Here is a 27503-nt window from a genome sequence, read left to right as displayed (position 1 = left end):
TAACTTTGGTGTCAGGGTCAGTAGCTGCTGATGTTACCTTGCTACTACACAGGACTCTTTATCTGCATCTTCTTTGGTTTTGGCTGAGACACAAAATTAGTAAATAGTTTAAAAAAAAAAATGGTCAGAGAAGCTGTTATACAACCAGTTTCTCTGCATCAGAATCTATCTTTGCTTTTCCCTTCTGCTGCTACAGAACGAGCAACCACCACAGTTCTTTTTTCATATTCACCAAAAGTTGGATGTGATTCGCTTGAATTATATTGGATCATGCAGGGCTTTAAGGGTGAAAAAAATCATCCATAGAAACTGATCATCCGTGTCATGTGTCACATTTTGAAGGCATCCAAGTAAAGCTGTTTTTAGTTTCTAGTTAGGTTATGGAGTTGTCAGTTCAAGTGACAGCTTGTAATTTATATAACTCTTCTTGTGTTCAATACATGGTGGCAAAAATTGAATGTAAAGCTCAAGAAACTTACTTTTCGCAGTTTTAACACTAAAGGTTTGTATGGCATAATTTTTACTTTTAGGAAATGCTTATTTCTGGGAATGATAGGCCTCAGAACTGAATATTCGTCCTCGGTAAGACAAACATTAACGCTGACCTGCCAGTTAAAGGATTATTATTTAACATCTTTGTCGGTGACAGGGGACAGTGAGAGTGAGTGCACCCTCAGCAAGTTTGCCGGTGACGCCAAGCTGAGTGGTGTGGCTGACATGCAGGAGGGCAGGGATGCCATCCAGAGGGACCTGAACAGGCTGGAGAGGGGCATGTGCGAACCTCATGGAGTTCAACAAGGCCAAGTGCAAGGTCCTGCACCTGGACCAGGGCAATCCCAAGCACAGATACAGGCTGGGTGGAGAATGGGTTGAGAGTAGCCCTGAGGAGAAGGACCAGGGGCCATTGGTAGATGAGAAGCTCAGCATGAGCTGGCAGTGTGTGCTTGCAGCCCGGAAAGCCAACTGTATCCGGGGCTGCACCAAAAGCAGCGTGGCCAGCAGGGCGAGGGAGGTGATTCTCCACCTCTGCTCTGCTCTTGCTCTGCCCAGCTGGAGCTCTGCATTCAGCTGTGGGGCCCCCAGCACAAGAAGGACATGAACCTACTGGAGCGAGTTCAGAGGAGGGCCGCAAGGATGATCAGAGGGCTGGAGCACCTCTCCTATGAAGACAGGCTGAGGGAGTTGGGGTTGTTCAGCCTGGAGAAGAGAAGGCTCCACGGAGACCTTACAGTGGCCTGCCAGTGCCTAAAGGGGGCCTACAGGAAAGCTGGGGAGGGGCTCTTTGCCAGGGAGAGGAGTGATAGAAAAAGGGGAATGGCTTTAAGCTAAAAGAGGGGAGATTTAGATTAGACATAGGGAAGAAGTTCTTCACCCAGAGGGTGTGGTGAGGCCCTGGCACAGGCTGCCCAGAGAAGCTGTGGATGCCCCATCCCTGGAGGTGTTCAAGGCCAGGCTGGATGGGGCTCTGGGCAACCTGGTCTGGCAGGAGGTGTTCCCTCCTACCAGGGTTGAAACCAGGTGATCTCTAAAGTCCCTTCCAACCCAACCATTGTGTGGTTCTGAAATGACTTGTGTAAAATGAACATAATGCTGTTTGAAAATTCAGTGGGTTAAGGTAATGATCAAAATTCAGTCAATTCAGCGAAGAAGCGCGGTGCTTCTAATTGATTTTTCTACATCCAGTCTAAAAGACAGTCTCTCAGCAGTGGGTTGAAAAGCGACACCGTCTGAATTAAGCATGCAGTGCTTCGTGCAGCATATGTGCTCTTTGTTGCTTCCTCTACATATTAAGCAGGGTTGTGCAGTATAGCCAGGCTTTGTCTCTACCAAGGCGTACTGTGCGGTAGCACATGGCTTTCAGCGGACAAACCAGCAGACACAAATGGCGAGATGCTCGCAGGGGGGCACGCCTGTCCTGGTTTCCTTGTAACTGGCATGGGTAAGAAAGGTGTCGGTGCACGTGCAGCGGCATTGGCGTCTGCCTGTGTGTGTGTGTGAGTTGAGGGTGTTCCCAGGGCTTCCACAGAGCTGCTGGCAGGGGCCTCGGGGTGCTGTTGCGCCGCTGCTGCTGCTGTTTTTGCCAGGCGAATTACTGTTGTAGCAGATATGCCAGTGTGTTATTGCGTATTTCTGGTGTGTAGGCATGTCCCAGGCTTGTTACCGAGGTTCAAGCCAAAGCGAAGTGTCTGTTATACTTGCTGTTTACGCTTGTCATTTGCAGTATTTAAAAAAAAGGGGGGGGGGTCGGATTTAGACTCTGGGCCATAGGTTTTTGAATTGGGTGACAGAACTGAGCGTGCGGAGTTATGGCCTGGTTGGAAAACTGGGTTCTGGTTCTCCATTGTGTGATCCATCCTATTCAGTCTGTAGGTGCTCTAGAAAGGATATCAGAAATGCTTAAAACTGAAATCACAGAATATCCCGAGCTGGAAGGGACCCACAAGGACCACTGAGTCCAGCTCCTGGCTGCACACAGGACCACCCAAAAATCGGGCCACATCTGAGCGGCTTGTCCAAATGCTTCTTGAACTCCAGCAGCTCAGTGCTGTGACCAGTGCCCTGGGGAGCCTGTCCCAGTGCCCGACAACCCTCTGGGTGCAGACCCTTTCCCTAACACCCAGCCTGACCCTCCCCTGTCCCAGCCCCATGCCGTTCCCTCGGGTCCTGTCGCTGTCCCCAGAGAGCAGAGCTCAGCGCCTGCCCCTCCGCTCCCCTCGTGAGGGAGCTGCAGGCCGCCATGAGGCCTCCCCTCAGCCTGCTCTGCTCGGGGCTGAGCAAACCAAGGGACCTCAGCCGCTCCTTGTACATCTTCCCCTCCAGACTGACCCTTCACCATCTTTGTAGCCCTCCTTTGGACACTCTCTAACAGCCTTATATCTCTCTTACACTGTGACACCCAGAACTGCACACAGCACTCGAGGTGAGGCCGTGCCAGAGCAGAGCGGGACAATCCCTTCCCTCAACCGGCTAGCCGTGCTGTGCCAGTACGTGGTTGGCCCTTTTGGCTGCCGGGGCACGCTGACTCGTGTTCACCTTACCATCAACCAGAACCCTCAGATCCCTTTCTGTAGGGCTGCTCTCCCGCCTCTCGTTCCCCGGTCTGCATGTTGGCCAGTCTGCCAGGGTTGTCCCATCCCAGGTGCAGAATCCGGCACTTGCTCTTGTTGAACTTCATGTTGTTGGTGACTGCCCAGCCTCTAATTTGTCAAGATCTCTCTGCAAGGCGCCTCTACCCTCAATGGAGTCAATTGCTCCTCCCAATTTAATGTTGTTCTCAAATGTATTTAGTATACCTTCAAGCCCTACATTGAAGTCATTTATGAAAACACTGAAGAGAACTGGCCCTAAAATGGAGCGCTGTGGAACCCCACTAGAGACTGGCAGCCAGCCTGATGTAACCTCATTTACTGCAACCCTTTGAGCTGGACCTGTCAGCCAGTTGTTCACCCACCACACTGTGCTTCTGTCTAGCTGTATGCTGGACGTTCTGTCCTGAAGGATACTGTGAGAAACAGCACTGAAAGCTTTGCTGAAATCCAGAAAGACTACATCAGCTGCCTTCCCTTGGTCGGCTAGGTAGGTGACCTTGTCATAAGAGCAAATTAAGTTCATTAGACAGGACTTGCCCCTCATGAACCCTTGTTGGCTGTCACCAATGACCACATTGTCTTTCAGGTGTTTTTCAGTAACTCCCAGAATAATCTTCTCCATAGTTTTACCAAGCACTGAAGTGAGACTGACAGGCCTGTAATTACCAGGGTATTCTTTCTTGCCCTTCCTGCAAATTGGAACAACGTTTGCCAGCTTCCACTCAACTGGGACCTCTCTGGATTCCCAAGACCATTGAAAAATAATTGAGAGGTCTCGCAATGACACAAGCCGGCTCTCTGAGGACCCTGGGATGAATCCCATTGGGCCCCGTGGACTTAAATGCATGCAGCTGGAGCAGCAAGTCCATAAAGTATTTGATGCCAGATCTGTCAGCTTCTAATCTGCTTCTTTTTTTTTTTTTTTTTTGCGCTGTTGATTAGAACTTGCTTTTTAAGTAGCATTTTTAGTACATTCAGTTCAACCAGCCAGGGGGGCTATTTTTGCTTTTGTTTTTTTCAGACTGACTCCACTAAACGAACTTCTGTCTTCAAGCTGGCTGAGTTGAGGGAGTGGGGTGTGAGCGAATGATACCAGTAGTTGAAATCTATGTGACAAATGGAATTGTCCTTAAACAAACTTGGTCCAGCACCTGATGAAAGTATAAAAATTAGTCTTAATTCTCTAGATCATCGGTAGCTGTATGACTTGCTGCAGACCTGTGGTGACCAGGGACTAATTAGCTCTTAAAAAGACATGTCAGAAAATGTGAATTGTATAAAACTGAGAGCAAACAAAACCTGGGGTAATAGAAATTATATATGCATTTTTAATAGAATTTGTTTATAGAAATTGTTTAAGAAAATAAAAGTAAACTGCACACCTTTTACTATATTTTCCTCCCTTTCTCTTTTGTGGTAAAAGTAGAAATTCCTGTTGTGTTGCACAAGTCTTAGTGCTGGTGCAAGTGGGAATTTGGGGAGATGGACAGGAGAAAGAGGGGCAGGATTGTCATACCAGGGATAGTTCTAAGGCCAATCTAAGTAATAATGTGGTGTGGTTTTTTTGAGAAGCATAGGAGGGTTTGATACGTTTGCAGGACAGTTTGTATTACTCAAGTCAGCTCTCAGTAGTTGAGCCTTTATTGGAAGTTATCACATTTTCATTTGGGCTGAAAAGCGACTGGTTGGGTTTCTTTGGCTGGTGTTTAAAAATCCAAAAAGCACTAACCAAATCCTTCAAGCTATTTCTGAGAATTAAGCTAGCAGGGAAGAAAATCCCTTTTCTGTAATGAAAAAATATTTCAGTAATCAGGGTAACCTTGTTAATGCTATTTGTATTTTAAAGGGGATACCTAAGTCTGGCAGGAGATGGCCTCCCAAATTTCCTTGCTTGTGGGTGGACCGTACTTCTCAGAAGCCCTAAGTAGGACCGAGTGTGGAAGAAACAGAAGGTGGGAAGGGAAAACGCAGGGAGCAGCCAAGTGAGATTAGATGAAGCACTGGGTGTGGAGAGGAGGAATGGTGAAACCGAAGTTGTGTGGGTCTAGGTGCTGAACACCTGGGTGGTGGAAGGAGGTTGTGAGAGAGAACAGGGACAGGGCTGGTGGTGGAGGAACTGGGCTGCATGAGATGCACAGCAGGAGAAGGAATGGAGATAGTAAAGGAGAGGGATTGAGCCTGGAAGCTGTGGGGCTAGACCAGGGAATGGGAAACTAGTACGCTGGACTTGAGCTACATTAGGGGACGTATTGGGGTTGGGTAACTCCGGCAGCAAGACCGTGGGAAATGGGAGCAGGCTTTGCAGAAGGGTTAGGCTAGAAAGTCCCAGGCAGTGGACCAGCACTTTCCCAAGAAGTTTGAAAAATGAGAACCTATTCTCTGGGTGGGCAGTAGCAGTTGCAGTGCAGGTGTCTGACTAGTCAGGGTATTCTGCAAAAGTCTGGCCTGGTTACAGTGCCCATCAGCCTCATGAATCTGAGTCCAGACCTTCCTGAAGCTTTAATTAGTGCCAGGTATGGAAAGTGAATGACTCACGAGGGTTACTTCATGCTGTTTGTGTGATTACTCTGACTAGGGAAATTTTAAGCTTGCTTTACTGGTCTACCTGATGCACTTCGCTTTCTCTTCCCGTGATCACGTTGCCCTGTTCAACCAAGAAAGGGGCACTGTGGGCGCACCTGGGGACTGGTCGGCAGATAGAAGAGGTGGCCTCTGATGTCGGTTTGCTATTTGACTGCATGGCAACATCTCAGTTTAAAAAGTGGGAGAGCATAAGCAGTGTTTTGCATTAAGCTTTTCAATACATTGTAAAAATGCATCTCTTTTTTTTTCTGAAGGCAACTTTAACTGCTGTGTTTTATTACAGTAATAAAACTTCAGAGTGATTTCAGTAAAATATAAGCGGTGCGTTAGGTTTAAGCTAGTAAAAACTTTGTTCTTTGCCTAAGTTGTTGCTGTGGTTGACAGATGTCAGCAAATACAAGATGATTAGTTTTGGGCTTACGAAGCTCTGTCATCTTAGAAGGCCCACGGTTTTAATGGCTGCCCACGTTTTTGCAGAAGAAGCTAGGTGCAGAACCTAGACATATCTCGGGTGTTGTGTAGTCTCAGTAAGTAACTCGCTTCAAGCTCTGTCTTCTCATCTCCAAGTCATCTTTTCTAACCATCCGTCGTACCAGAGAGTACCACTCACAGTTTCTAAAGTGCTCCGACATGCTTAGACCACAGCTGGTAGTTGTTGTCCATTCCTCTGCCGTCTCACTGCTCTCCAAAGTGGAGCTATGCTTATTACTAGGGGTGATTTCGCCCCCAAGCAGTGTGCCTCCTGTCTTTGAGTAACATCACTTCTTCACGTGTGGCCAGGTGTTTTGGGCTGAAGACCAATGCTGATGAACACCGCTGTGTTCTGGACCCTGCTCTTGCGGAGTTCAGACAGCAGGTTCTCACCGCCGAGCGAGTGTTCCCGCTGCCTCCGTCCTCTGGTCACTGACTTGCTGGGGCTGTTTTCAGTGGGACATCCAGATTTTCAGTGTGTGCCTGTGTGTGGCAGAGTGGGATGACCTGGGGACATCCGCCACGCTTCAGATGTGGTCTTGCCTAATTCTTGCAGCAAAATTCCCAGTGCCTTTTACTCTGCTCAGCAGTTTTACGAAGCAGCGTCTGTGCGTGCAATCACCTGCTTCAATTTGCTTCAGCTGTTGCAGTTGGTTACAAGGCACAAAGTCACAATACAGGCTCAGTGCAAAACAGAAATAATGGAGCCTTTTGTACTGAATGAAGGAGCTGTGAGTTTGGTCTTTTAGGCTGGGCCTCTTTAATGTGTTGGTGCCAGTTTTTGTGACACGCTGTAATAAGCGAGATCTATTGAAGTCGCCTGTCTTGTCTCTCTGTCTTTCTGTGGCTTTGCCAAACCTCAGCTGTTTAACATTGATTTTCTTTCTTCTTAGACACATAGCTCAGGCTGAGTTTTTAGGGAAGAGTTCAGGTATTTTCAAAAATGAGGAAAATACATATTTTTTTTTGCCTGTTTTAGTTCTGCAGGCATCTTCCTCTTCCCAACCCACATTCCTGCAGTTGGTGTACGGTCTTGAAAGATGGTAGTGACAGCTAAGGAGTTTTTGTGTTACGGATATGCCTTCTGCCCCCCCCTTGCTTAAATCTCTTTCAATTTACTCTTTCCTAAGGGGATAGAGGAAAGGTCAAAATGCTGCATACGTTCAGTAAAAGCTCTTTATTTTTCACACTCAGTTATTCTGAATGTTCAACTCCATGTTGGGCAGGAAGACTTTCCCTGAAACTGCATTTGGGGAGTACTGAAGAGAATAGGTAGGTTTGAGCAGGCACTGGAACTGGGAGAAATGCTTTGCTGCTGCCACGTAACAGTTTTCTTGGCTCTTCTGGAGGAAGAATCAAAAGTCAAGCAAGCAGGAGCTGGTGAGACTCGAGGAGCCTGCTGTTGGCAGGGAGGTGAGGAAGGCGATGATTTCTTGCGGTACTAGGGAGAGAGGCTGAAGGCCGGTGGGAGGAATGGGGACAAGGTGAGAAGATAAGGTAGATAATTACGAGGAAACAAGCAACTGCAGCAGAGAACATCATCTCAGAGGAAGTGGAAACCGATGGCTAATCAGGGAGAAAGGAGATGGAGAACTGCATCTGGAAGCAAGCAGCGTGCAGCTGGAGAGGAGGAACCAACTGGATAAAGAACAAGGGAGGGGCAAACATGAGCCTGAGCAAGGAGTGGGTCACAGAGGCCGAAGCATGTTGTGTGTGACCTGCTGAGGATGAAAAAGAAATCAGGCTGGAACTGTGGCAGTACTAGCAGCGGGCGGTAAAGAAAACAAAGCTCGAAATTACAGGGAAAATGCAGAGAACGAAGTGCAGTTTGGGTGATGAAGCCGTACCACAGACCTAAGATGGTCGGAGAGGGGTTGGGTGCCTTCCTGGCGCCATGGCTTCAGAGGACTGACGCAGTAACAGACCGGGAAGAAAGGGTCACGGCGGAGAGAGGAGTTGGCAGGAGAAGGGTCCTGCTGGGAGGATCCGTGATTTTTCAGTCACGCCATCTCTTGCTGTCAGCAAATATCCGTGAAAGCCAGAGGAAAGGTGCAGAGCTGTACGGCGGCACTACATTAACACCCATTAGCACAAGTGGAAGAGATTTCTGGGGTAGGCCTACGGCCCTGATTCTGCTGATAAGCCTTGACGGGACGGGATTGGAAGTTGCACGTGTGGAAGAGTAATGCTTTCTTAAAGCTGTAAAATAAAGAATATGAACCAAAAGTGCTTTGTAATTTGTTGTATTTACAAATACTCATCATCATCTTTATTTTTTCTTAGTGTCTGTAGTTTAGCTAGAATAAAGAATGAACAATATAAAAGATCTCATGAATATTTTGTTTCCCTTCCTAATCCTGTGTCTCGCTGTGCCCTATTCAAATCCTTATCTGAGTAGCTGTTATTTCCATAACCACTCCGTGAGTGATCTCCTGCAGTGAGCTATTTTGTTTCATCTGTAATTAATTTTTCTCTCTGCTCTGCGTACAGAGAACTGAAGGATGAGGGTTTAAAAATTAAGGGTGAAAAAAAAAAAAAAAACAACCACCACCACTTAGCTGGACACATTTAAGAGTATTAACCCGGCAAAACGCAATTCCGTGTTGTTTTCTGTATTCTCCCAATCTGTAAATAAGACCCCAGGAGCTGAGCAGCTGAGTAAAACACTGCTCTAGGATGTTGTGTAACATGCCGGAGGCCAGAGGCGAGGCACCGCTTTCCCAGGTTGCTCTTTACATCCTTCACAGGGACCTTATCCTTTCCCTCTTCACACTTACCTGTCTTGCCCGCTCTAGACATAGACTGACTCGAAGATAAGGGGCATCCTATTCACTAAAAGAAATGATGTGTAGTATTTCTAATTTCATTCCGTGAGTTACTGTTGGTATGGTGTCTGCTGTTCAACAGCTTTTGGTAGGTTGTGGCAGGGCTGTTTGGGGTTCTGGTTTGGGGGCTGTGTTTTTTTGGTGGATGAAATAGAGAGGTGACGCGTAGGAATTGTACGGCTCGTTCCCATACTCAGATGAGGTACAACCGTGCTGCCAGTCTGTGCCACTGGTAGTAGTGAATGTGCTTCTATAATTGCAAATTTGGACCTTTTTTGGGTATCCCTAAGTCTAAAGCTTTAGGGACCTGGACGTTGAGTTCCTGCTTAGCCAGTAGGTATCTTTTGTTTCCCTGAATGAGGATTTCCTAAAATACTGGATATCTGTGATCGGTTGTCTAGCTTAGCAAAGTGTTGGCTACTTTTTTCTTCGTTGTGATCTACCTATCTGCGTTAAACAGCACGAGTACCAGCAGTGACTGCAGAGGCTGATGGCTAGGGCAGAAGCCAGAGCTATTACGTCTGGATGTGCTGCTGTCATAACTAAAATACTCATGGAGATAGGTCTGATGTGGCCTTGTGTGCAACCTTAACGCGCTTTAATTCTGTTTTCTGAGGCGGTGGCTCCGCAGCCACCTCGATGACTTTGTCAGTTGCCATTACACTTGCATGGCTGCGTAGACAGCCTGGTTATGGAGCTGATGGAGCTTTAAAAATTATCGTTCTTCATTCTGTTTGTCTTCCAGTAGATTTAAGCAGTCCTTTAAACAGCAACACAGCAGCACAGACTTGAGATGGATTAAAGTTAGTGTCTGACCATGACTTGAGCTGTCCTCCAACTACGTGGATGGAAATGTTTTTTGCTTTTTTCCCTGGGATTTGCTCTATTTTTCGCAGAATCATAGAACATCCTGAGTTGGAAGGGACACACAAGGGTGACGGAGACCAACTCCTATCTTTCCTTCCCTTGAAGGAAGGGGTCATATCTGAGAGGGACCATTGTAGGCACGAAGGGCCAAATTCAGAAAGCTGACTCTGGAGCTATGACATTCCATGAGGCGTAGCTCTTCCCAAGGAATTTCTGAAATGTATTTCTGTTAGGAAGACCTTTTTGCTTACAAGTTCCATTGCTAAAATTTATGTATTGCTCCTTCAGCAATTTTCATCTTAGTTTTTATTTTGCTACAACTCCCAAGCAAACAACAGCATCTGGGTGCAGATGACCCAGTATAACTTCTTCAAACTTGAAGTTGTGATTGCTGTAGATGATTAAAAAACTTGATTGTTCTTGTTCTACCTTCTTTACTTTGCATTAGCATGATCTGAAGATGGATTTGACTTCAAGACTCTTTTTTTCTGTCTTACTGCAACAGGCTAAGCAAGTTCTTATTTGCATCTATAAAATACGCTTGGGAAAGACGAAAATGATCTTTGTGCAGCTGCAGTGCTCGCAAACACTCCGAGCTTCCAGACAATCCTGTTTTATGTAACAAATTTAAAGTTAGCTGACTCTTTCATAATGAACATTAACAATCAGCATGTAAACTGCCTCCGAGTTCTGTAAGAGTTACTTCAAATGTAAAAATACATACTTAATATGTAATGTTTTACATAGTATAAAGCAGGGGTGGCTGAAATAGCAGCTCTCTTACTCTTAATGGGCAGATTCTGCAAACACCGAGCTTAGGACCTGCTGTTATATTACTGCCTCGTGACATCAGTTTCAGTGTTCGCTGTAAACAGCGTTGCTGTCTGTAATATTTGTAATGTTTTCAGGACAGAGTTCTAAACACGGTGTTTGAAAACCATTGCTTAAAATTGTGATGTTTTTATTTTTTCCCCTGCTACAGGTGTGATGGACAGGTAGCAGAAGATTTCACTTTGATATCAGGGAATCAGAATGACCGAGTGCTTCCTGCCTCCCACTAGCAGCCCCAGTGAACACCGTCGGGTAGAACACAGTGGGGGTCTTGCTCGTACTCCCAGCTCTGAAGAAATCAGTCCTACAAAATTCCCTGGGTTGTACCGCACCGGTGAGCCTTCGCCACCTCATGACAGCTTGCATGAGCCTCCAGATATAGTATCTGATGATGAAAAGGAGCATGGGAAGAAGAAAGGAAAATTTAAGAAGAAAGAAAAAAGAAGTGAGTAGGCAACTTGTCTTATTTCATGCTTACCATTTCTCTTTCTCTCTCTCTTTCTTTCTTTCTCAGAACTGCTTAGTATTCCCAGTGGTTTGCTGTTGTTTCTTTTTCCTTAAACCTGTTTAAGTGTGAAGGGATTGAACTTACTCAAACAGACTTTGTGCAATACCTGTTTCTCGTCCAAAAAATCCCCTAACCACATAAAGGATTGCATGGACACAGGTGCCAAGCACATGCCAGAATTACCAATAAACATGTTTATCCAACGTCTTTAACAATGTGTTAGTGATTGCCTGGCACGGGGTTCTTACCTCATTATCTGCTCCGATTCTAAGTCGAGGTTTTGAAGTGTATTTCGAAATACGTGCCGTTTGAAATTTTAGCTGAAACATTAGCTAAAATAAAACAGTAAGTGTGACCTGAATTTTACACTTCTAACTTTGGAAGAGTCAGTTTTAAGAACTTTGACCTTCTTCCTTTGTGACACCTATATTCGGGGTTTGCCATTGCATACCACCTCAAGTTTTCATGTGCACACTGTACCGCTGCTGGAGGAGTAATAAAATGGGTCCTTTTTTCTTTAGCTTCTTAGTTTAGTCTAATCATGTGGTGTCCTCCAGCATTACTTAGGTGTTATGGCAGAATTCAAAAATGTGCAAGCCAGCATCGGATTAGGAACTGGCAGGGTAAGGGTTGAAAGAAAGTAAAAGACTATAGAAGCTGTTCTTTTCAGTGTATCTGTATCCAAACTGGAAACTTTCATTTAGGGGAAATACCCCCACCAACCACCCAGAATAACAGAAGAGAAATCTTGATTCCCAACTTTGGAGTGGTGTAGAAAATCTTGGAAACGTGAAATTGCTTTTTTTTGCCTATAATTTTCCTACATATTCTGAAAGAACGAAGCACTTAGAAATACTGAGCTGACACTGAGCACTCCCAGTATCAGAAAGATCCTTACTGTCCAACCCTGTAAAACCCAAGTATCACAGCCTGAATTTCAGTGATTTGAAACTTTGTTTAAAAAAATAAAATAATATTCATGTTCTCCATTGCCTGTGTCTCAGAAGGCAGGAAGTTCTGGATGCCATTGTACCTTGCTACTTCCTAAAAGTGCGATTTGGAAGAACAAAAACAGCGAGCCAGTACGCAATATTCTGGCATGTTAGAATGAAGATAGTGACTATTTGTAACAAGCACGCACATATTTAAATAATAACTCTTTAAGAATTTGCTGCCACAGCACTATAAATCAAACCAATTTCCAGGAATGCAGGAATTGCTGCTTCTGCCACAGTTTTGAAGGACTATTGTTACTAACTAATGGCTGTGTGCCTAAAGGATACTGTAACTCGAAAATGTGTTATTCTTTAGTTAAAACTAACAGTTCAAGTTGGTACTTAAGAAAACCAATACCTTATTTTTTTTTCTCTTGTAAATGACATTAACCTAATACTAATACTGAATTGGTGGCAGGAAAAAATCTGTATTAGTTGGATGGGTCTAAAATGAAGCCATTAGCTGTTTTTTTTTCCCTTTTCGCACATCAACTTTCTTTTATAATTCTCAATGAGATGCCTCTAAATTTAGAGTTGTTAGAGGTCAGCATTACACATAGCGTGGGTTTCTTTGCGGTGTAATTCAGCGTGTCCCCTGGCTATAGTCAAACTGAAGGATGAAGAGGAGAAATGCTTCTTCAGCAAATAAATGCGGGTCTGTGCACATTAGCAAAGTAACTGCTTTCTTCCACAAGAGATCATAACGCGTTGCGTAGCTGATGTAAAGCATTTTTGAAGCTTTAAAGATGTGAAAAATCATCAAAACCACAAAAATGCAAACTGCAGGAAGAATCAAATTATCTCTTGCAGCTGTAATATCAAATGCATTCAGCACATCTTAGCCCTATTGTACGCATGTCATATAATTGCCAGTCAGATGCAAGAGTAAGTTAAATAGAAAGCTTTCTCTCATGCAATCCAAACATGGTCGTTACTGTAAATGTACTCTGAAGAGGCATTCTACTTATGTAATGGAACAAGGGTTCTTTACGGTTGCTTAACGTGGTCGATTTCAAGAATTCCCCTTCCAGCTTAGGCTCTTGTTATTCCTTCCGTACTTTCGATTTTTCACTTTATTCCACCTTATTCTGTTGCATGTGCTCAGATTGTTTCTTTTCTCTGGTAGCTTTTCTTGCCCCCTGCTTTGATTTTTAGACAACACACAACCTGCTATGGTCGTGTAATTTGGGATTTAAACAAACACGATTGAACATTTCATTGAGGAAAAAAAAGACAAGTGTTGATATTACATGATGACAGAGTGAATGTGTATTGAAATTAAAATATTACTGAATCAATGACATTGTCATCCAAACTCCTGAAACTGTATGCAAGTTTAATCCTGCAAAGATTTGGGGGTATTTTTTTTAAAGTTTTAATTGTAAATTACAGTAATGCTTTAAGAACAGGAGGGTATATGGAGAGAGAAGGACAAATATCCCATGGTTATTTGGTTTAGTTTTTCAGATAAATCTTACCTGCAGGAGTAAGGTACTCCTAGCTTCAGTAGTATTATGTATTGAAAAAAAAAATGGTATGCTTGCAAGGGATCACTGTACGGATAATATAATGATTTGGTATTTTTAATGTTAGTGGCAATAACCTAATAATACACAGCAATTATTCTGAGAAAAAATGCTAAAGATGTTTTGGAAATGGTAAAAAAAAAAAAAATAATAATAATTAAATGGCATATTGGTTTTCATGTGCCTGTGATATCTGTTCCCCACTCCTCTGTGATAGCCAGAGTGGAGGTCAGCTGTGGAGTGAGTTATTTTAGGTGACTTAAGGGGTTAAAATGAATTTTCTTTTTACAGGGATAGTTTTAATTTGAATCTATTTCCTGACTCAAAACAACCCTTGTGCATGCAAGAACTTGTGCTGTGGCAGCATGAGAGCAAAACCAGACTTTGTTTGAAGCAGTAATGGTTTATATGAGAGAGTGACCAGAATATCTGATGTTACAAAATAAATGGTTAACCTCCTTTCAGTAATCATGTGCTGATAAAGTCATAAAAGATGCAGTTCCTTACAAAAGATCATAAGAAATACCTATGAAGAAAAAGCTATTCCATCCATTAAAATTTCTGTAGGAGAGCAGTCTCAGAGAGTCTCTTGTGTATCTTACTCTGCTTGTACATTTTACTTCTCAGATTGATACCACTGAGCGGGATGGGTTCAATATGGAGCTAGGATTTTTTTATTTGTAATAATTATCTTTAAATAATTCTTCAGTAAATAGAGAATCAGTTGAACTGTAAACTAAACTGTCTTGTGAAGGGATAACAGTATCTTCTGAATTTTTCAGGAAATCTTTTTGAAGTCTGAATCCCTAATCTGCTGGGGAAGATTTCCCATGTTTTTTGGGGATGTAGATGAGAACATAAATACTCCTGCTGCTAACTTGGGGACCTGCTCTGAACACTGTTTGGTCTCCAGCTGTGTGCTAACCTTTATCTTCTGTCTTGTGTGGGGTTCAGGGAATCTGCAGCTCTTTCTGACGGGGACCAACAGCTAGAAGATAGGAGCCTGACATCGTCCTATGGGATTTTTCTCCTAACTAATTTCTGCTCAGGAATGTATCGGCAGTGTGGCTGTCTGGCAGCCATACAAAAGCGCTAATAGTATTCCCAGCTGTTCCAGATAAAGCCCTGAAATGATGAGTTGGCTCTGCGCTTATGATCCTTCAATTCTGTGCGAAATGCTGATGTAAATGAGTTCTAGCAGTGGAGACCAAGTCTTCAGAGAGAGGTCTGTTAGAAATTGTGAGGAGGCCATTGTCATCTTACACAATAACCGAGTGGCTGCCATTGGAAGGAAAACGTTATTTTTATTGTTTTCATGTGTTGAGCAGCTCCGAATACAGTTTTCAGGCCTACAGAATAAGGCATCACTGGAATCTTCTGCCCATGATGCACATGAGAGCAAACTCCTTTTGCTCTCTTTGCAAGGGGAAGCACAGCAATGTGAGTGCAGAATTTGTTTGGGAGTGATCGGATTTTATTACTGAGCTGATTGTGTATTAAAAGCAAAGCGATATAATTGGAAGTTGGATAGTAAGTGTTGATAGTGTCTGTAAGCTGGAAATTTCTATTACATTCTATTTCTATTTCATTCTATTTATTTTACATATACATTTCTATTCTATTACATTTCTATTTCTAATAACAATCCATCGTGTGCTCAAGGAGAGGAAATAGAAGCCATCTACCCAAGCTCATTATGCTTATGTGTCGTCCTTACTATTTTATTTAGAAAGGGTATACAAGTTGGTGGCAAACGCTCTGACAAACTGAAGTTAAATAACTAATATTAACATTGCTCATCGGCATTTGTAGTCACGTTTCACCTACTAATCTTCTGTGTGTGAAAACGGTCCGTGTTTTCTTGTAGTGAGCTAACTGCAGAGGCATGCAGATCCCCAGGGAACCAAAATGAGATAGGGAAGTGTAAATGACGTGAAAGTCATCAGAAACCCAATGCACAAAATCTGTCTTACGGTAGGTTTGCAGTGTTGCAGTTCTGCATAATGCAACCCTTTGTGTTAACAGTAAATGCTACAGCATGAATTTATAGCTTCGTTGTGGGGGTTCAGAAAATGAGAAGTACTCCCGAGTTTGCAGACTGATACAAACAGTGTCACTGATAGAAACTTCGTCACTGCATGACAAAGCTTTTAATCCTGTAAATTAGATGTTACCAGAGTAACACTGAGTCTTTTAATATATTTGTTTAGAGTTTTTCAGTATTTTCAGTAAGGTAAGAGCTATACTTGCAACATCATGTTTAACTACAGTAAAAGCATTCAATAATGTATATTTGTGGAGTTCTAAAGATGCTGGAGCAAGGAACTGCAGGTAGTCCAGTCGTTACATTTGTGGAATCGGAGTAGTTATTAAATGGATACTTATCCCCTGTAGGTGCAGGAAAACGTCTTTCACACGTATTAGTGTGGTGGGAAACGCAGGATGTTAGTACTGAAAGTCTTGAGGAAACGGTGAACAGAAATAGTTCACTAGTGATAGGCAATTGTTCTTTTTATTTATCAAGTGCTTTTGATGAACAACCTAAATTTATAGAAAAGAGAATTTATTGAATCCCTGATGGAACAGATTACAGTGATTTTATTACCAGAACTGTGGTTACTTCTAAGTAGAGTCAGCCTGGTCTGAAAGATGTAGAAGCTCCCACATGTAGGTACAGGTGAGAGATTCCCTGTGAATCTGTAATTAGTGTATATTTCTAAACTTTGACTTACATTGCTGAGACAGATTCAAGTAGACTGGTTATGTCTGTGACTTGCTGCTTCTTGTCTTCTCACAAAGTCGAGAAATACCAGTTTCAGGAACGTGCCGTTGCTGGTATTACGTTACCAAAGATCTGGAAGAGCACTAAGGCTTGCGTTGCGACATCGAGCATGGAGAGAGGCGACAGGGGTGCTTTACCTGCTGCTGAAATCAGCCTCCGAGCGTGGTCCCTTCTGCTGGTGCTGAGAACGTGCTGGTGGTGGTGGTCACAGTGCTGTGCCAGGGGGACCCTGCAGCTGGGGGAGCTGTTAGGGCTAGCCACTGGAAAGGTTTGGGCTCTGTCTGGTGAAGATTTAGCTTTCTGCTCAGGAATTACATGTGTGAACCCTGTCTTAACTCTCAGTGCCAGTCCCATCTCAATCTCCCAAAACCTAACGGTGAAGTTCTCAGCAGTTTTCTCCTTATCACAGTGGGACTGGAGTCCTTAGTCCTTACCCATTGCAATTTTTAGTTTACAAAGAGTGAGTGATGATATAGCCGGTAAACTAGGAGGATGAGACATGGTCACTGGTCGTTCTCCAGTTAACATTTGCATTTTTATATTAAAAATTCACTTGGACAGGAACAGTGCGCAGGTCTTTCTCCTTTCTTCCATGAAAGCGCGTCTGTTTGGTAGGCCTAGGGAAGAGCCCAGGAAGAGAAAGCTGGTCAAACAGTTGTAATTCTTTGATGGTAGTCCCATGTTTTAATAGATTTCGTATTTTCGACTATTAAAAACTACCTTCCACAAAGCAGACGAGGAGGCTTCCAAATACAGACGGCTTCTTGGATGTGCTGAAATTGTGCTGAGAAGCTCTGCAGCTTAGTGTGCTTTAGAGCTGGAAGAAGAAAAGACAGTTGTGAATGTCTGCTGGTTCTTCTACACGAGATCTTTTACCTGCAAACTTTACAGCCTGTGATCTTGCCCATTATGCTTTCTTGTGTAATCTAAGGAAGGGGGTGATGTTCTAGCACCCAAAATTATTCCCTCAGAAGCAGTACTTGGCTGTGAGCATGCCTCCTCGCTCAGGCCCAGGCACTGCCTGTAGGCAGCTGTGTAAGGGGGCATCACACTGAAGCAAGAGCTTGTTTTCCACCGTGCTGGGGGGCCTGGTCTGTGCAAAGGGCAGGTAAAATGCCTCCTTCGTTGAACAGGTTTCAGGCTTGCCTTCCCCGTACGGGGCTCTGTGTATGTAAAATCACAGTTCATTGACTTGGAAGTCGCTCTGGTTTGTACGTTGGTTTAGGTCGTGCTTTTTGGGGGTGGGTGGTGGTGGTTTGCTTTTTGTTGGGGTGGGTTGGTTGTTTTTTTTGTTTTCGTAATCTACCTTTAAAGATTTCCTTGTTCTTGCCTGGAGGCTAGGCAGGGCTAGCTGCAGAGGCGGAATTAGTAAAAGCCCTGGTGCCCGTGTTTTAAATGACGCTTGGTGTTTTGCTGCTGAGACAGTGCCTTCTGCCTATGGACTCGTTTGAAGCTCTCCCACATGCTTGTTAAGACAAACATACAGCTTCACCGGCAGGTATTGTGCTAGTGGTACTGCAATTGTTTTATTCTTCCAGTGGAAAAGTAAGTGCGCTTGGACTTTTTACTTTTTTTTGACGTTTTTTTGAGGCTGAAATTTCATTAACTTCATGCTGATCTGAAAATGCGTAATATTTTGGAGTGGGGTTGGGGAGTTAAGTGACTGAAGTGTAGTTTGGTCTTAAGTCTGTTAGACTTACGTGTGTGTAGCGGCTGATCCTTAACAGCGACTCTTATACTGTTGATTACAGGAACATAGAGAAGTTGCCAGACAGTTGTTTTTATTTTGCATTTCCTTGACTATTAAATGGGAAACTAGCCCTTAGGATGGACATTGCCATTATGAGTAAGTACACAAAGTATTAATTGTTTAGATTGTTCAGGAGCCGTGGGGCTTCTTTGATGCAACTGTGCGACCTTCATTTAGTCTTTGTCCACTTAATTGTCTAACAACTGTAGCAAACCTTCTGAAGAGTCAGGCAGGCGCTGCTTTAACACATAACTGCTCTGTCCTTATATATTACCTTTTCTCTCCTAGTTATATGTCTAGAAAGTGAGCAAACTTACAGCTGTCCTCTTGCTTTTCCTCTTGCCCTCCTTTCCTACCAGCCGAAGGTTACGCTGCCTTTCAAGAGGACAGCTCCGGTGATGAGGCTGAAAGCCCTTCCAAGTTGAAGCGGTCCAAGGGAATACATGTCTTCAAGAAGCCCAGCTTTTCCAAAAAAAAGGAAAAGGATTTTAAAATAAAAGAGAAACCCAAAGATGAAAAACACAAGGAAGACAAGCATAAGGAAGACAAGCATAAAGAGAAGAAGTCAAAAGACTTAACTGCAGCAGATGTTGTAAAACAGTGGAAAGAGAAGAAGAAAAAGAAAAAGCCGATTCAAGAGACAGAGATACCTCAAGTGGATGTTCCAAGCCACAGACCTGTGTTTGGCATTCCTTTGTCTGATGCAGTGGACAGGACCATGATGTACGACGGCATCCGCCTGCCAGCGGTTTTCCGTGAATGTATAGATTACGTAGAGAAGTACGGCATGAAGTGCGAAGGCATCTACAGAGTTTCAGGTACTGCGGGCACACTGGCATGCAGATTGTTAAGATCGCGCACGTTTCTTATTGTTTTACCACTTTCAACACCTCGAGACACTGTTTAGAGCTGCGTTGGTTTCAGTTATCTAAAAGATAATCAGGTAGCTACAGTTCAGCAAACCCCTCGGGCTGCGATACCAGAGAAGTTGCTAATATGAGGGTACTGCTAATGGCAGTAAAAATACACAGCTTTGGGCCGTTTCTGGTAGGCTGGTAATTATGAATAAAGCTCACTGGATTGGCAGGCTTGCACATAATTTTGTTTAGTTTTTTACTTATGCGTTAAGAATCACTACGCTAATTGATGGGAAAGGCAAAGAAGAGAAGTAGCCCTTTTATTACTTAAGCTTCCCACTGTTGCTTTTTCCGTTGTGTTTTTTTTTCATAAAATCTCCTTTTGTTTGAGCAGAGTCACTAATAGGCAGAAAATGCAGGTTTCGGCATTTAGACGTAGCCACAGCAAGGATAATTAACCATGGCAGTTGTGTAACACCAGCTTACATAAATCGGAGTCGGTTTTAGCCATGTTAAACAAAACAGTCCCTTTGTGAGCTCCTCGTGCACTAAATCTCATGTAAGTACTTCCGTGTGAATGTTTGGGGGAGCAAGAACGAGTGAGAAAAGGAGCTTGAGGAGAAGCTTTTGAAACAAGTTATGATCTAGCACTGCAAAGCAGCAATCAAACAATTTTTCAAGGCTTCATTAAGCTGCCTTTATGCTGCTAATTTGCGTGGTATTTGGTAGGGATGCATAAATGCCACAGCAGTTCAAGCAGTTTCTTAGTCTTGCCTGTTGGAACAGCCTGTTTGTATGTTTTTTTCAAGGCATGATGTGTTGGGAATTTTCACGGAAGGTTTGTTTTCTGTAAGGCGTTTTTGACATTTGTGCTTCCTAGGTGTTCTCCAGTGCAATAGCACCCTCTTGTGTGCGTAAGATTGTTTAAAGGGAGAGCTCAGAAAGACAATTGCAACGGCTTAGCAGTTGTGACAACTTATTTGGACGTGAAATAGAGCACAACTTACCTGGCATTAGCCATGGGCTAGGTGCGCCTAGTTTTGTTCACTGTATGCGAGCTGAGCCATGGCAATGCATTAAGTCAGTGAAAGTCAGGTGAGGATTTGAGCTTTAAAAACAAAACTTGCCTGACTTTTGGAAGATCTGAATATCACTGAGCTATAAAAACGCCGTGCAGACAATATTGGCAAGGCTGAATAATTACGTGAACACGTGTTTATTCATACAGTGCCTCGAACCAAGAATCCGGCGTGAGATTCCTCCAGCTGGAAACCTGGGAACTAGAAGGCAAGGGCTTTGTTTTGCCAGAGGAAGGCTGATACGTAGAACTCGTTGCACGGTGCTTGAGTTGATAAGACTGTGTTTGTTTAGGGCTGTAGAACTGAACAGCCCGAAAGAAGTCAGATAAATGACTGTTTTTACATTCCCCTATCCTTCCTTGCTTATTTCATGTTCCCTGATGCAAGGGAATCCGCTGACCTCGGTTCTGATTCAGAAGGTCAGACGTGCTCTGGTTCAGCCTCATAGGAGAGTTCAGTGCTTTCAGATGCAGCGATCAAGTAATTTCAAGTCATGATTTTAACTTTGTCACATGTAGATAACCTTTAGAGGTATTCCTCAATTAACTTAATTTGTAAGGAGAGGTGCATCTCAAAAAAACAAAAACATTTCTAACTATTGCACATTTACAGTTGAAGATTTCTCTCTAATTCTTGATCTGAATATTTTAAGGAATAAAATCAAAAGTCGATGAGCTAAAAGCAGCCTACGATCGAGAAGAATCTCCCAACCTGGAAGAATACGAGCCCAATACTGTAGCCAGCTTGCTGAAACAATACCTACGAGAACTGCCTGAAAATTTGCTTACCAAAGAGCTAATGCCCCGCTTTGAGGATGCCTGTGGAAAGAGCACAGAAGCTGAGAAGGTTCAGGAGTGCCAGAGGTTGCTGAAAGAGCTGCCGGAGTGTAACCATCTCCTCATCTCGTGGCTGGTTGTGCATATGGACCACGTTATTGCAAAGGAGCTGGAAACGAAGATGAACATCCAGAATATTTCCATAGTGCTCAGCCCTACTGTCCAGGTACGTGCCCGACACTGCAAGCGTTAGGGCAGAACTTCAGCCCACGGAAGACTTCTTTACAGGAATTCTCTTGCAGGAGTGAGTCAGGTGCTGTCTGATAGAGTTAAGCTAAATTACAGCTCCTCTTTTATACCTTGGGAACCTGAAATGCAGAGAGAGGGGGGAACAAAAGACTCTCTGGATGTGAGCTTGCATACTACGGATCTGATGTCTGGGTTATTACGGAGGCACTACAACGATCGCTGTCAGAGGTTTTAATTGTGTTGTAACAGAAGCAATTTAATGTTGAATTCGTCCGGTAAGTCATGCAGATACAGAGTTTCTGTGTTTCTGATTCGGTGATAACCTAGTGAAGACTATTTTGTTGCTTCATTTTAGTATCAAGCCAGCAAACCCTGTGCTGCAAATGGATCTTCCTGGTGCAGTAATGACTTGGGATAATGGCTCTGGTGTCTGCAGTCAGGTCGCTGACTTCATTTTCTAGGAAGACTGTGTGGCTTCTGGATTGGTTAATTCCTCAAAAAAACAACTTTAAACGCAGCTCAGAATCAGTCCTGTCCACGATGGGAACGTAGCATGGGGTGTGGGGCTTGTAGAAGAAAATCCACACTTCAGAAAAGCTTTGCTTTTTTATTAAGAGTTTAGGTGGAGGCCCAGCAGCAAAAGGGCTGGGTATTATTCTCTGCTGTTTTGCTGTGCCAGTCATTTTCTTGCTAACAAAAGCAGCAACAATTAATGTAAAATGATGCAGGCTCAATCACGCTTTCTTATGAAGCAGATTTTAGCAATTAAAATACAGGTAGTGGCAATTCTAATGCTTTTCAGGATAAATTTTTGAATTTTATTGGACGATGTAGTATCAAAATCCGTATTTGCTTCTGTCTCATGTTAAAGCAAGGAATACAGTACCAGCTCCTTTCAACTACTTTTTTTTTTCTACTATTTTCAGTCATCTGAGAGAGAAGTTGTAGAAAATACTTTGAATTTTTGGGAGGGGAGAGAAGGTGGCCAGCCATAGCACAGTATGGTTGGTGTTCCCCTCTTACCTGCTGCTATCACTAACTCCCTTTATGTGGTCAAGAAGAAAAATTTAATCAATTTCTATGTTACTTAAATTCTATATGAATATAAGTGATGGAAATAATTGTGGTAGGGTGAGACGTGAAAATTTCAAGCTTGTCATGAAAACGCCTCAGCTGCACAGACACGAGACAGCACAGTGATTCCTTGAGGCCAGTACTGGGCCATCTGAAGTAGAATTGTTAATCCAGCTTTTAATCTTTTTGCGCAAACTAACACTTACTACTTACAGAAGCAGATACTAAAGGCTGCTGTATTTCTAGAGAAAGAAGTTATGCTTCACAGATACAGATGATGTGAAGAAATCATCTTAACCAGTGTTCTTAACTGCCCTGCCCTTTCTTTGCAGATCAGCAACCGTGTCCTGTATGTATTTTTTACACATGTCCAGGAGTTCTTTGGGAATGTGACCCTAAAACAGGTGACAAAACCTCTTCGTTGGTCAAATATGGCAACCATGCCGGCACTTCCAGAAACACAAGAAAGCATCAAAGAAGAAATCAGACGACAGGTTGGTAATTACTTCAGCGTTCTTGTTTACTACTGAATGTGTCAGGTCCAGGACAAGGATAAATTCTTATAAGCATATAATAATACACTTCTTGGTTATATCACAATTGTCCCGTGCGGGTTACCACCTGTAATGCTTTGAAAAACAGAACTCGAAGCCTTTTGTCATGAAGCCAAGACCATATTTTTTCCCATTCTGCTCTGCTATGATATACTTATAGACACTTAATTGCTTTGACAATGTTTCTAGGAGTTCCTACTGAACTGTTTACACCGAGACTTGCAGGCAGGGATAAAAGACTTATCCAAAGAAGAGAGACTCTGGGAGGTGCAAAGAATTTTAACAGCTCTTAAGAGGAAACTGAGAGAAGCTAAGAGACAGGTGGGTAACCTTCTATTTATCGGCCAAACGTAAATCACAGATGAAAATTATGTCGGAGTATTTGTAACAACATCAATTCTTCCCAAAGTTTCACGGCTATAGGTTTTTCACTGTTACCCCGTTTATTGGGTAGCATCATTTGGCCTTCCTGCTTCATCTTACAGTTGAAAATACTGTAACTGTGAGGTGGTTCTGTAACCAGGGCCTGGGGGCTGTAGTGGCAGGTACAGGTCAGTATTCTGGGGGCTGAAATGTTGATTTAGAAAGCACGGGTGCCACCGAGGCATTTCACTGTGATTTCCCGCTGCGCATTCAAGTTTTCTTACTATTCTTATGACTCAGAACAAAATGACTGAGCATTCCCTAAATTTTGATAATATGCAAAGGCAACCCAGTCAGATCAAACCACCTTTCAGTCTTTTCTATGCAGGCTTTTTCATCTTAGTTCTTAAAAGGCTGAGGAGCGGTATCATGACCCTCCAGCTGTTTGTAAAACAATGTATGACTAAAAACAGTGTGTGACAGAGCACGGAGTCATTACGTGCTTAAAACAGTGCGTCCTGGAGTAACAAAATGAATTACTAGAAGGATCAGGTGAACAAACTTCAAGAGCATTCTTTTTAAGCTGCCATATGTCCCAGAAAGATGGGGAATGCTATAGTCATTGCTTACCCAATTTTGTTTTGCAAACTTTGAAATTAAAAACAGACCTCCCTGAAAACTTGAAGGTAACTGAGATGGCAATTCTAAATTTGGAAAATAATACATTAAAAAAATCTTAACAGTGAATAGTGACTGGCAGACTGGCCTTTTGAAAATTGTACTCTTCTCTGGCAGGAGTGTGAAACAAAGATTGCACAAGAAATCGCTAGCCTTTCAAAGGAGGATGTCTCCAAAGAAGAAATGAATGAGAATGAAGAAGTTATAAATATTCTACTTGCACAGGTAGATGGCAAGCACGTATCTGACTGCTGGTGTTTTGTTGTTCTGTTTCTTCCAGTTATTAAGTCTAAATAAAGTAGGGGAAGAATGCTACCTGCAGGAGTGAACCTGGAACTGGGCACTGTTGTTAAGGGCGGAAAGGAGACAACAGAAAACCACCAAAAGCAGGCTGTGTTGGTTACGTGTTTAGAAAGCATTCCTAAATCTACACTCCCAAATCTAACCAGTTTTAGTACCGTTAACTATTTTTCCGCTGATCAAAGGAAATAAGGCAACTATTTTGGCTTTTTTGCCTGCCTCTGCCTCCCTGAGTTGCTTTGATCTTCTCTCTGCTGCACCTTCCTCTTTATATTCATCTTCAAAGCCATCTTTCAGAATTTAGTTTTTCTAGTTATCCAGAGCTTTCCCCTGTGATTTAAGGGAACAGCCAAACATGCCAGAACTTGGTGCATCGTCGCCACAACTATTCAGTCCAGCGATCATCTTGAGGAATCAGAACAGACGGTGTTGGCTTGGAACTTGGATTTGGCTTGAGGTCTAGATGACTCAGTTCAAAGCAGGCACGCCAACCACCTCTTCTGGAGGTAGTTCAGGGAACTGCCTATCTCATCGCTTCCCAGGGCACAGCAGTAGAGTCTCCCTTACCTATGTTCCCACAGAACATAAAGTCAGGGCTTTAAGCGAACTACTTGGTCATTGCAGGAGAATGAGATCTTAACAGAACAAGAAGAACTGCTGGCCATGGAGCAGTTTCTGCGGAGACAAATTGCCTCGGAGAAGGAAGAAATCGATCGCCTTCGCGCAGAAATAGCTGAAATACAAAGGTAAAAGGCAGACTGCTCATGTCAGATCCCCAGCCAGGCACGCACGCTGATGTGCACGTGTGCTCTTCTGAAACAGTGCTCTAAACCACGCTGAAAAGATCACCCTGTGCACATCAGCGCATTTGAAAGCCTCTCCCTTTTGTTGAAACCTCCCATCTTTGCACCTTTCAGGATATTTTCCGTTAGTATAAGAACGCAGTGACAACATAAAGAGAAAGAGGCGTATGCACCAAGAAAACTGCCCCCACAGGAAATCACTGATTTGTTAAATTAAGATTTTAAACTAAATTCTGATTTTGTTTTTAAAACCATTGTAGATTGTTCAGTGGACATAACTTAACTTTTTTAATCTGCTACAATTCTGGCAATCTTGAGAAGGCATTTCAGTCTGAGTGTGTCATTGCTCTTTCAGTCGCCAGCAGCACGGCCGAAGTGAAACAGAGGAATATTCTTCTGAGAGCGAGAGTGAGAGCGAAGATGAGGAGGAACTGCAGGTCATCCTAGAAGATTTGCAGAGGCAGAATGAGGAGTTGGAGGTAAGACTTGAAGCCTAGCATTGACGGGTATTCTCCTCCTCAGTGGTTACTTGCTGTGCAGAGGTGCCTGCAGTGTGCGGACAGATTGTTTTGCGTCGGTCATGCCTAGGCACGAAACCCACGCGCTCTGTTTTTAACTCACTGTTGCGTGCGAGGCCACGTTGCTGTCTGGGTTAGCCTCAAAGCTTCATTGTGCAATGCTTACTGGCCTCCCCAGGCTACAGCAGTTCTGTTTAAGGAGCTCTGACGTTTGTTTTCCTTCCTGAAAAGATAAAGAACAATCACCTGAACCAAGCAATTCACGAGGAGCGAGAGGCCATCATCGAACTGCGCGTGCAGCTTCGACTGCTGCAGCGAGCGAAATCAGAGCAGCAGGTGCAGGAAGAAGAAGAAGCGGAAAAACGCGGGGGTGTTTCTCAGCAGCCAAGAGACAGTGTCCTGGAGACAAAAGCAGCCAAAGAGCAGCCAAAAGCAAGCAAGGAGCAGCAAGTCAAGCCATCACCAAGTAAAGACAGAAAAGAAACTCCGATTTGATCAAGCTCCTTGGATGTTCATAAAATCAACTGAACTGTGCAAATTACTGTAATTTGAGTCAAACTGCACAAATTATTGCTGGCTGTGTACATTATGTAAAGAAACTTCTTTTAAGCCCTGGAGACTTTTGTCTCCAGCACTTGTGGCTTCTACTCATCAGACTCAGGTGAGTTTAGAAAGTCCAGAAGAGTTTTCCAGTTAGTATCAGATTATTTCAAGACTGGTTTCCTTCAGGTGATTTAAAATAATTCAGTAACAGTTTTATTTTAAACCAAAACCATTATTTACATTCATCAGAGCAGAACTGAAGATCTCTTTTTCAGTAAATGAACAAAAACGCACCCACACTTATTAATTATTTGCCTTGTGAATCTGCTCATTCTCATTCACCATTATTTCTGCTTATTAACCTAGTCACTTCTTGCTTGTGCCTTTGATACCTTTCTGATGCAGATTATATACACGGGAGCTTTAAATTTATTCTGGGTTGGCTGAAAAGTTGGGAGACTGTGGGGTATCACGTTTACCTAACATGCCCTTAAAGTTGGTTTTTGTTTTAAGATGTACTGAATAAATGTAAAACTTTACAGATGTTATTTATGTCTCTGTATGATGAAACGTTCATCAAGAGCCGCTCACCTCTTTTAGCAGTGTAGTTATCCCATTTGCTCGTTTATAAACCAGCCCTCATCATACCCGTGTAGGATAGGCCGTGTTCCTGCTGCTGCCCTATAGCCAACAGCCTTCTTTTAACCCATTTCGTGTCTCGGTCCCTCTGAGCGAGCCACTGACGGATGCTTTAGGCAGTAACGGGGAGATCTGCCCGACCAAGCAATACCTATTTCCAGCTGCGCAAACGCAAATCGCTTGTGCTTGCTGAACGAGCCTGGAGAATGACACCAGCTGAAGGCACCGAGGGTCCAGCGAGAGCCTCTTCTTGTTGTTTAAACCCCACCACCCTGGGACTTGCTTTTGGTTTGGCTGTTTTACTGCCTCCACCCCTCTAAAGCCTCCAGCCAGCCGGCGCTTAAGGGCCGTTAAATGTTCCAGATGCTCATGAGACTTGTCCGTCACGTTAAAGATAGACAGCAAGCTCCACAGGGTGCAGAGAGCCTGTCGTATTTTTTAATCTGGATATTTATTTTCAGCACCTGTTGGATGTGGTTATATTCTGTATCTATTGCACTGTTGTGAATCATTGGCCATGATTTGATTTTGTACAAATAATGCTTTGATATGTTATAGAAAACGGCATAGTATTTTTTTAAAATTTGGGGAAAAAAGTTTATAAACATAGAAAAATGTGGTCAGATGACAAATGTAAACTAAAGCATTCTCCCTTGCCTTCGTTACATACATTTTATATTTGCTGGCAATATTTAAACTTTTTTTTTGTTTGTTTCACACTAATTCCTATTGAATTGTCATGGATTTTTCTAATGTTCTTCAGAAAAATCTCTTAATATTGGTTAACTTTTATTTTGTTAGGATTGTATTTATCAAGCAAATAAATTCAACAGCCATTTGAAA

General features: G+C 43.2%; 1 protein-coding gene across 5 annotated transcripts in view; it reads left to right on the top strand.

The window, feature by feature from the left end:
* The window catches only part of RALBP1 (ralA binding protein 1), a 34618-nt gene extending 7115 nt beyond the window's left edge, over nucleotides 1–27503 (top strand). For 2 of the 5 annotated variants that reach the window (XM_040550033.1, XM_040550034.1), the window contains exons 2-10: nucleotides 10818–11111; nucleotides 18587–19045; nucleotides 20816–21165; nucleotides 22595–22756; nucleotides 23006–23137; nucleotides 23975–24082; nucleotides 24782–24903; nucleotides 25316–25439; nucleotides 25710–27503. In XM_040550033.1, coding sequence (XP_040405967.1) covers nucleotides 10868–11111; nucleotides 18587–19045; nucleotides 20816–21165; nucleotides 22595–22756; nucleotides 23006–23137; nucleotides 23975–24082; nucleotides 24782–24903; nucleotides 25316–25439; nucleotides 25710–25973 — 1965 coding nt within the window. In that variant the 5' untranslated portion in view covers nucleotides 10818–10867 and the 3' untranslated portion in view covers nucleotides 25974–27503. Of the gene's footprint in view, nucleotides 1–10676; nucleotides 10696–10817; nucleotides 11112–14395; nucleotides 18023–18228; nucleotides 18324–18586; nucleotides 19046–20815; nucleotides 21166–22594; nucleotides 22757–23005; nucleotides 23138–23974; nucleotides 24083–24781; nucleotides 24904–25315; nucleotides 25440–25709 lie in introns of those variants that run through there. The other 3 variants (XM_040550035.1, XM_040550037.1, XM_040550036.1) reach the window with 3 other exon arrangements.

This window comes from Cygnus olor, chromosome 2, assembly GCF_009769625.2.
Source record: "Cygnus olor isolate bCygOlo1 chromosome 2, bCygOlo1.pri.v2, whole genome shotgun sequence".
In the NCBI taxonomy this organism is placed as follows: Eukaryota; Metazoa; Chordata; class Aves; order Anseriformes; family Anatidae; genus Cygnus; species Cygnus olor.
Note: the sequence above shows the minus strand (reverse complement) of the source record. Positions and strands in the feature narration are given on the sequence as shown.